Genomic DNA, 10,562 nt, shown 5'->3' on the forward strand with positions numbered 1-10,562 from the left:
AGCGATCGCCGAAGCCCAGAGAAGAGTACACGATATGTCGTGGCTGGATTCGAAACATGTCCGTGATTTCTAGCCCTAACTACTGAATTATCCTGAGCTCCTGAGCAACATTGAACTTCCAAAAGCAATTTTCTACGGATGAGATGAAGTCTAACATTATTTCAAAGGTTGCGTTGCACACAAATTGGCAGTGCAGTTCTCCAGTTCTGATCCCCTAGAACGGCGTCGCGAATCTCTATTCTTCACTTGATGCCCATGCAAACTAGACTTGTTTATGATGTGAATCATAACTAGTATTTGATATTCAACGGAAATTCATCCACCACTTAACCTTGGGATAGCGTGCACAACAAGAAAATCTTCTATGTTCAGACCAGAAATTAACAAAAATTTGAAAGTGCGAATAGAGCTCATCGCAATGGTAAATTCCCCGATGGTGTTCATTTGCATAATTTTAGCCCCTCTCCAAAAGAGACTCTAATCATATACAAGAAAACCTTATCCCTAGACGAGGATTTTTCCTTCTTTTTGTTATTCTTCTGTGGATAAGATAAGTCTTAGGTATCGAAATATCAACTGAGTCACTATACACTACTTACCCTGTTTAAGTAACCGAAAAAGGGGATCAAGTTGAATTTTCAATCTCGGACGTCTTCTAGCTCGCCCCAGATATTTTTCAATATTTTCCGATCCACATTGATGATTGCAACGAGATAAGATGTCGGATATCGCAATGCTAGTTACGTACGAATTCCTTTCGTGTTGCACTAGTCAAGTTTCGCACTATCTGTCGGAGTTTTGAGCTGCGAAAATCGGCTGTGCTCTGTAATTGGATACCTGCGATAGAATATGTTTGGTTGGTCGGTGGAACACAAGTTCACGACAAGTTTGTTTCCACTGTTATTTTGACAGTCAAGATTTTAGCTTGGTTCTGTCTTTGTATGCAATAGTTTCTGACTTTCTGATACACTGCAAATGCAGTTCATTTGGGGCAATATCGTTGAGTGTTCACAGCTCAACCTATAAATCCATACATGGCCGTACATGGTGAGATCATGTGGGTTAGCCGGGACCCTGGTCTGAAAAATTGGGAGAAGTCAAGTGATTCGGTCTTTTTTCATCATCGGCGTCATCGCCATCATCATGATCATTAAAGTCAGCGCTGAAGATGTGCTCGTGTCGTCGCCTTTTGGGCAGTTATCTTTGGTGAAAATCACGTTTCGTTGCGTCAGCGTAATGAAAGCAAGATTACTTGTGCAATTTTATTGTTTTCTCGTGAATTAGATTTGCCTAGCAGATTTTTCCGTTTGCACCATCTAACGTCATCCCCGATCTCCAACCTCATATATTATGTCGCGGGTTCAGCCGTGGAACGGTTGGTAAACTGAAGAGAAATGGAGAAATACACGGTGAAGTCGTGAATGAGAAATCTCTGGGACTATGGAGAAGCTTTAGTTTGATGACAGGACTTGCTTCAATCGAAGCTTGCATTAAAGATTCTAGCAGACGAACCTTTGTAAAGGTCAATTTTGCTTTAGTCCGTCGTCCGTTTGTAATCCCGAAGATGCTGGGTTTTTCGGTGTGCAACAGAGGCTACGATGGTAAGAAAAATACTTTGAGTAGTCTGTGCATGACACCGTGAGTCACCCTCCAGTATAAAGCAGATATCCCTCGCCACATCATTGAGGAAACTGGTCCGGTTGCAATCAACAATGTGGATCTGAAAACATCGAAAAATATTTCGAATGATCCAGATAACGTCTGAGACTGAATACCGGAATTGAGCCCTTTATTCACCTTCTCTATCTGGTTGATTAGTTTATGGTGATTCAGTTCTTCGAAACCTTATAAAGATCATCTTCACAGAAGAGTAAATCCACGTCCGGAGACAAGGCTTTCTCGTGTAAAATTAGAGTTTCCTTCAGGAAGGTGGCCGAAAATTTCTCAAACCTATACTGAAATGCAACCCAGCATCTGGTTAAGCGGTAACTATGCGCAATCCCTATATGCACACCAAAATATTTCCCCGCAACTTCATTAGGAACATACGAAAATGTTGTAGAAATTGACGGTATTTATTCGAAGCCTCAAAACTGTATAGCCGGCTGCAGCTTTATTTCAAACTGACTAGAGCCTCTTCGATTACTCTGGGTAATATGGCTGCTATTCAGTCTCATCATCCAGATTGTCCGAATGAGTGTCTGGAGGTTTAGGCATCCCCAAATGACGGCTTCAGGTGAACCCCCCAACATTCAGCTGTTTTGTTTATTTCACAATAAGTCGTCCACCTAAAAGCTAAATATACGAGAACAAAATACCATTGGCGAACATCCCCTTCAAGGCTAATGATGTTGACGATGATGACGATGGTGAGAAAAGACCGAATCACTTGATTTTCTCCACTTTCTCAGACCAGGGGGCGGACAAACCCATATAATCTCACCGTACACATGTGTAGCGGATTTAGAGGTGGAGCTGTTAACAATCTAACAATATTGCTCCAAATGAACCGTGTTTGCAGTGTTTAACGGAGGCTGATATTCTACTGTAGAAAACAAAAACCTCAACGGCAAGAACATTAGGGGCCTCTCGACTTGGATCACAAATTCGTGGATGCTAACAGTGTCATCAAATCATGTCGTTCCACAACTCACTGGACGACGTCTAGATCGGTGGTAACTTTCGACACATTCAATCTGGGTGCCACGATTCAGCATCTATCAAAGACCAAATACGGAGTAAGTAGCTTGTTTTGGGACGGTATCGCGTCAGTTACAAGTAATTTGCATCACGATTTGACTGATCAGCGGAGCGGAATTTAAACGGAAATATTGTTATGTCGGTTCACAGGCGTTCTTTATATCACAAACAGGACTTGTGAGCAGCTCGTCAAACCTCTGGCACACTTGCAAAACCCGAATTTTCGATTGGAAGTAATCATTTGATACGACAGCTTCTGTGAGTTCGTATCATTTATGGTTCATTCTATCGCAGTTATCAAAGCTGCTCCATGCATTTTGTCCGAAATAATTCGGACGCAACTTGAACAGTTAATCAGCTGCACAAGTTGATGAGAGTTTCTTGTCGACAAAGATGTTCACTGGATTCAATAACGCAGAAGAAACCCGGAAGAAACCAAAAGCCAGGAGTACGCTATTTTGGTATTCAGGTATTCAGGTACTGATTCTAGTCAGACTTCCAAAAGATGGGGTTCTCGCGGGTTCTACGACTTTACCAGGGAGAGATGCAATCCGCTTTTTTCGGTTGCATGAGAATAGTTTGGAATCTTTGTTGAGGCGTTTTTCCTGGATGCAAAGTTAATGTGCGCTCAAAGGCTGAAATGAACTGTAATTTTGTTTCATCCTTACTGAAAATTATCAGCTGTGTGCATCTCACGAAATTCCAGTTAGTTTCGAACTGAACCCGCGACGATCAGGCTTGTAGTTTCAGCAGTTGACCGTTTGGCCTCTAGCAGCTCTTCATCAGTGCGAATAAATCTCCCTAAAACAGGACATATCACCACCGACGGAAAACCACAACATGTGGTTTCGTGTGGAGTGGCGCCCCGAGAGACCACTTCTTAGAAGTACTTTCTCATCCAGTGAAATTATCCTTCCTCTGAATTGCTCATAGTTTTACCGTATATGGATGAGAGTTGATCATATTCGGCGGAAATTAACATTTACTTATTACGTCAATCTTCGGTGAAAGACTGTAAAATCGTTTCATTCTAGTTGGGAATCTTCATCAATGTGCACCCCACAAAATCTACGAGAAAACGCATGAGGAAAATTTCGGTAATATTGGAGACCGTCAGGAAAAGACTGGAGCTTACACTGGTGTGACGGTTTACGCACCTCATCGAACGATTGAGCTATACTGAAGGGTGTCACCGCAACAAACGTGTAGATTGGTTTTTGGTCTGTTCGCCGAGCTTGGCACTTCGATTGCAAACGTTTCATCACCATTCGAGTTGACATCGTCAATGCAGGGTTCAGTGGGTTTGCAATCCAACTGACAAGCTCGGCGAACAGATCAACAACCAAACTACTCACCCGAGCTACCATTATTCCACAACATTGCTAATCATGTAGTCACTCATACCGGGTGGGTCAATGGCTAGATATGTGACGAACACAGTCTTGTGGTCCTCGATGATGAAGGTTCGAACACGTGGCGACTGATTCCATAGAAATGGTAATGCAGTTGATTTTCCCAACAAATGCCGCTGTATTGTGGTAAGGAGTTTGATCGAAAGCCCTTGTTTGGGCACCCTTATCGTACTCCACTCTAGGTGTAAGTGCGCTAGGATTATGAGAGCCAAGTATAATTATGAAATATATCTGCAAATTCTGCCGACACTAGGTGCCATCGGGTTGTTAAACTTGAGATTTCTGAATGCATGACGAAATGAGGCGAAAATGAATCTTACGACTAAACCTGCTTTTTAGCCGCACCATGTTGGAAAAATGTTCCAGGATTCCTCAGTAGCGTAGATTGTAATGATTTGCTGACTCAGTCAGGTCTCACAGCTCTCAACAAAGACCACCGGCGTAGCTACGGTATTTGTCGTTTCCATGACCAGGTCCCCTCCAGGATTGCAAACCAATGTGAGCAAATAATTGTATATTGCTTTTTAAAATCAAGTATTTTGTATTTGAAATTAATATACGGTGGGCCTCTTAAGCTAAACACACTGGTCTGTTACTGGCGTCTGCGTGGGGTTATATGAGAATCGTATGCAAATAGGTAACGCATATTGGTCTGGTCTGTAAGCATTCTTAAAAGTCAGTGGGTCATATTTTATTACCACTATGTTTTGCTGCGATGCGATTATTTCTCAGGTGTGGAAATGAACGACAGGATCAAATGTTATCAACGATGTCAAGGGAAAACCAAATTTCAGCTCCTGTAGGCACGTGATTGTTCTGACACTCGACGAAATGTTTGTGGTTCACAAAACCCCTGCCAGCCTTGAGTCCTGCTTCCTGTTTTTGGGCCTTCTCTCCAATTCCTTCGTCAAACGACCGAATTCGGGCTCAGGGAACATTCAAATCACAACGGCCGTCAAGTTAATTCAACGGAGATAGCTATACTCACTTTGTGCTCCATCGAGTCGACTCAGCTTGTTCAGGCAGCTTTTCCCTCAGAATAGGCAAATAATCTGCACAAACAACGATACGTTATTTCAATGCCATGGGGATTTGGAGTTGGCGAGAACCAGCAGCTTGATGACACTTCAATAAAGAATTGTGGGTATTTGTTCAAAGCATTGGATATTCCAACCTACATTGTCAGGATTCCATGCGAGAAACTGCTTTATTCATTCGATTGGTTGTTCAAAATTTTTATTCCAATTTAATCATGTTTTTTCTGTGTATTGCCGGCCCATGAGAGAACTCTTTGGGGCTGGCATGACGAAAGCATAACCCAAGAGTTTCTTGCTTCCTCCGACTCTTCAGCCATGAAAGCATCTCAACCGATGCAGGCGTTGTCTTTCCACCGGAAGACTGACTGTTTGTTGAGTGATATTTTATCCTCTATCTGGGGGACAGCTTGTCCCAGCTTCGAAGGAATTATGCGTTTTGTCCGACATCTGGTATTTCTTTCAAGTTTTCTGTACCATCCCTCAAGCTTAGTGCTCTTCATCTTGCAGACAGGGCTTTTCAGTAGAACGTAACACCAGGAGTCCCTTTGTCCGAGACGGACGTCAGAAACAAACATGTATCAGATCCTTGTTCATGCAGGTGTTTAAGAACGAACGACGCCACGCATGGCTAATATCAATATGGTCTGCCCTGCTGTGTTTTGGTTTGTGTTTAGGCAGTAAGTAGGGAGGATGACTTAGGAGCCTGTTTACGGTATACTCCCCAAGCTGGTGCAAAAAGGCGACTGTCGGGTCATTCAATGAGAAGCCATTCGGGTCAGTGGCCGAGAACGAAACCGGCTCCAGTAGAACAACCAGCAGCGGCCTCCGGATCGCCATTGGTGCGCAAGTAGAAGTGAACAGAAACACATAAAGAGATCAGTTCAGCGACCGTGTTGGGATTTCAAATCCGCATTCCGTAAAATTCAGAATGCGAATCCGGCGAAAAATCATACCGCGCGGCTTGTTTTAGATTGGCAGACGGACTGAGGAATAATTTCGGAGCGTCTTAGGCTGTGGCGACCGAGGTAACCGCGTACATTGCAGTGAGGACAATGGGAGGCGAAGGAGGCAAATGAGCATAACGGATCTAGAAATGAGAAGGAAATGAGGATGAATTCAGCGGTAGGCTGCTTTCGCTTATTCTCCTCGCGATACATAGAAGACAGAACGCCTGGTTTGATGACAACAATTTCGGCTCTTGTGGCATGAGATCAATTGTGATCGGGTTGAGATACCACCAGTTTATGGAGAAAAGCCCTTCACCGGGAAGGCGTTCATTTGCAAACTTCAACTAAGCAGGTACAAACTATTGAACAGGAAGATGGCCGTCTCATATGCTCATAGTTTTCAATTTCCTTAAGAGTCCTTCTGAAATTTTGAGGCTATTCAGGGAATAATATGGTATTGAAAACGAACACGGCAAAGCGGTAGCACCTGTTCCGTAGTAAATCTCACCTTCCATTAGACGTGTAGCGGAGCTTCCAGAAGACCGCAGGGTACACTTATGACCCACCAGTAGTAGCCCGTTACAGGCGGACTCCCAGACACAGAAAGCAGCCCATTTACTGTCCTTGGTTAAGGCTTTTCTCCCAGAGGTCACTGCTGAACTGCTGGGTTTCCATATTGGTGGTGGATTGTGCGGAATATCAGTCGGTGGTTTCAACCGCCAAACTGGTCGAGGTCCTACCGTAGACCATCCTGGTAGGTGAAGAACTCTGAGTGTCACATACACGATCCTCGAATCGTCAGGCCCCTGTGAGGTCTCAAATTCTCTCTGATAAACTCAGGCACAGTACATTTTTCTTCGGAGGAGAAAAGCTGACATCAGTCTAAGGGGATTTGCTTACAGGATTCTTACAGGCGTGACTTTCATCTAGAACGATCGTAGATGGAAATTTCTAAGATCATTACTAAGGGTGATATCCGTAATCAACTAAGAGAGCGTAGTTGCGGATTGAACACAAGACTAGTCAAAACTGATCAACCTCTTTCACTCACACAATGAGCCACCGGTGGCCGGATGCAAAACTGATCTAGGTCAACACAACCGGATGTAACATTTAGGGGGCATGAGACGTTTATCGGTTTCCGTTTGCATTTCACACAATCACGCAATTTGAGGTGTTCCGGTTGTTTGCGCAAATACGCGTCAAACCACGTTCCCAAGTGGGGTGGAGCATAGCTATTTGCACCACAGATCACATACTAGTGGCCAAATGGCTCAGCCATCATCAAATGCTAGGAAGTACGCGGACTCAGCAGTTGCCCAATTCTACTTCCATTGGTTTACAAAGTAACGGCGCGATTACGCTCCATTGTTTCCATACCAGGGAACCCACATACAACATTTCAAGAGAATTATGGAAGCGGCTGAAATATCTAACCAATGGGACGCAATATTCGTTCAACCATGCAGAAAAGTGTCTGGAGAATCTTAAAAACGTGATAATCGAAGGAGACAAAATAATGGGGTCCTTTTGTGTAACCTCACTCTTCAGATCGTTTGATTTGAATGCAGCACGGACGACGGTCCCCGAATCCTTGGACAACTGCGGAAACAGCAACGGAACGATCGGAAAAGAAATATGTGAAATATTAGACCTGTGCTTGACAACTTCTTCGAGTTCAATGGAGAATATTACGAACGGATTCAGAGAGCGCCAATGGGGTCACGAATCTCTGGAGTAATCGCGGAAATTATAGTGCAGCCAGTGGAACGAACCATACCACCAGATATCAAATCGAAAATATGGGTACGACAGTCGCACGACACATTCGCTGTTGTAAAGAAAAATGAAATGCTGAACAACGTGTTTTCCGACATTCAATTCAAAATGGAAACGGAGCAGAATAACAAATTGACGTTCCTAGATGTGCTCGTAACATGGTAAACAAACGACCAACTACAAACTGAAGCATACAGGGAAGAAACGCATACGCAACAGATTCTGAATTGTCACAGCAACCATCCAAACTCCCACAAACGGAGCTGATTTTAAAGTCTATTCGAGCGGATAGAGACACATTGCAACAAAACAAAGGGAAGAAAATAAGAAGAACTAGATTCTTCAAGACACTCCGAAATAACGGCTACCCGAGGAATTTCATATGAATGTGCTTACGAGACCACCACTAAGCTGATCCGTCTACACAACCAAAACAGAGAAAGATTACGCTGCCGTGGCGGAGGTGAATGCACGACATCTACGGCAACATGGAATTGCGCTTGCCTTCACACCTACAAACACTTTGAGAAGAACATTTTTGAAAACAAAAGGGAGAGTTGGGTGCTTTGACAAAGACGAACGTGGGCTACAAACTTGAATGCAACGACTGCAAAAAACACTATATCGATCAAACGGAAAGAAAACTTGCTACGAGAACACACGAACACAATCCAGCCAGCAGAAGACATGACCCAATGTCCCTCGTCTCGATTTAGGAGGACAGGGAAGGACATAAGTTCAATTGGAATAATTTATAGATACTTGCTCACGCAATGACAAAATGGGAGCAAGAATTTGCCGAGGCGTGGTACACCGCACACTAATCGATCAATAAATACATCGACATTGACCCGTTCCCTCAGCCGTTACGAGCAAAACAATCACACAATCACGGGACCTGGAACCAAGAAACCTAACGGCAACTAACGGAATAATTGGGCCAAAGGAAGACAATCACAAAAAACAGAAGGCCGATGAATCAACTAATCAAACGAACAAAATCCATACCATGAGAGTGAGACCACGTCAGATTCACAGAAGATCAATCAAACCATACGAAAACAGTATCCAGAACTACCAGATAATGTGTGAAAGCTATAAAATCACAGGCAGAAGAGGAGGGATTCATCCAGTCAACCCTACACTGCCGATTTCACTTTTCTTGGTGATGCAACGTTTGCAAGCCAAGTTCCAAGCTCGGCGAACATAACAACAACACATGATGTCATTGCTGTTAATTTCAGACAACGACATATTAATCTAAGTTGTAAGTGTCTATTGACCAGCGAGGATACACCACACTAGTGGCAACTTGAAGATAAATTGAATGTGCTATTTGCTCTAGCGTTCTGTGGCATTCACAGTCATGAAACGTCAAAAAAATAGATTAGATTGCAAAATTTGTACGCGATGTTTACATGCGATCGTTTGCAATATCGTCGACGGCGAAGTTAAATATATTCTCCGGTGGAGCTTTGTTTGCACGCACGACTTGATACGCGTGGTAAACGTTCGGCTTAATGAGAATACAAATGACGGATTTATTGGGGTTGATTTGGTATAGAGTGAGGCATGGAGGCTCAAGAATCTAAACAGGGTATCTAGAGTAAACCATGCTTCGTGGAGTCTCAGCTCTCGCAACAGCAATTGGATGCATTACCCATGTCCATAAACTTAATTGTCTCTTACTCATGTGTGTCTCCGTTGAGTATTTGTTTGAAAGAGGGCATTGTCAAATTAGTTGTTAAATTAGTCATTTGAAGAACCGATAATTGATTGCTTGTGGTTCTGGCAAACGCAAACCGATAAACGTTTTATGCCCCCTAAATGTTACATCTGGGCGTGGTGACCTAGATCAGATGTGCACCCGGCCACCGGTGGCTCGTTGACTGAGTGAACAAGGTTGGTCATTTATTGAATAGTTATGTGATCAATCCGGAAATACGACCTCCCTATTGACTACGGATATCACCCTTATTATTGACCTTCGAAGATATTCCATCTACGATCGTTTTCGATGAAATCAACGACTGAAGGAATTCCGAAAACTAGTCATTCTTGCCTCCGGTGAATTTTGTCCTCGGAAATAGTTATACAATTTACTGTGCCTGTGTATTCCAGGCAGACATTGGATCTCATGGTGGCCTGATGATTTGAGCGGTGTATATGTGAAAATCACACAACCTCTCCTAATGGGATGATCTACGGCTAGACCTCGACCAGATTGGCGGATTGCACTGATGGAGCATGCATTTACCCTGCTGTCTTCTCGAAGCTCCGCTTCATGGCCAACGGAAGGTGAGATTTACTACGTAACACGTGGTAACTCTCTGCCATACTCGTTTCCAATAGCCTAATGTTTCTTGAATGGCCATAAATATGAGTATGAAACTTAAGTATATTCAACTTTTGAAAACTATAAGCAAACGTGACTGTCATTTTCCTGTTCAATAGGTTGTAACTGCTTAGTTCATCTTTGCTAATAAATGACTTCGTGGTGAAGGGATTTCCTGCCAACCAAACATGGATCACACGATTACAATTGATCTCATGCCACTAATTTCTGACACTCAATGCCTATTCAAATTTTGATTTAGCACGCCCAACACAAAGCAGCCTATGGAGCTTCGTGTTCGTGGTATATCATCATCATCACCATCATCGTCATCAACATGAAAGCGTGGTAT

At 43.3% G+C, this 10,562-nt stretch overlaps 2 protein-coding genes across 2 annotated transcripts in view; one reads left to right on the forward strand and one right to left on the reverse strand.

Annotated features, from left to right (window-relative positions):
* Window positions 1-6,155: 6,155 nt before the first annotated feature.
* The window catches only part of T265_09854 (hypothetical protein), a gene marked incomplete at both ends in the record, with an annotated part of 44,360 nt that continues 39,953 nt past the window's right edge, over window positions 6,156-10,562 (reverse strand). The window contains one exon of the mRNA XM_009176052.1: window positions 6,156-6,236. Coding sequence (XP_009174316.1) covers window positions 6,156-6,236 — 81 coding nt within the window. The remainder of the gene's footprint in view (window positions 6,237-10,562) is intronic.
* T265_09855 (hypothetical protein) overlaps window positions 10,123-10,562 on the forward strand; it is a gene marked incomplete at both ends in the record, with an annotated part of 33,041 nt that continues 32,601 nt past the window's right edge. Inside the window, one exon of the mRNA XM_009176053.1 lies at window positions 10,123-10,173. Within this exon, the coding sequence (XP_009174317.1) occupies window positions 10,123-10,173 (51 nt within the window). The remainder of the gene's footprint in view (window positions 10,174-10,562) is intronic.

Source organism: Opisthorchis viverrini, assembly GCF_000715545.1.
Source record: "Opisthorchis viverrini unplaced genomic scaffold opera_v5_311, whole genome shotgun sequence".
Classification (NCBI taxonomy): domain Eukaryota; kingdom Metazoa; phylum Platyhelminthes; class Trematoda; order Opisthorchiida; family Opisthorchiidae; genus Opisthorchis; species Opisthorchis viverrini.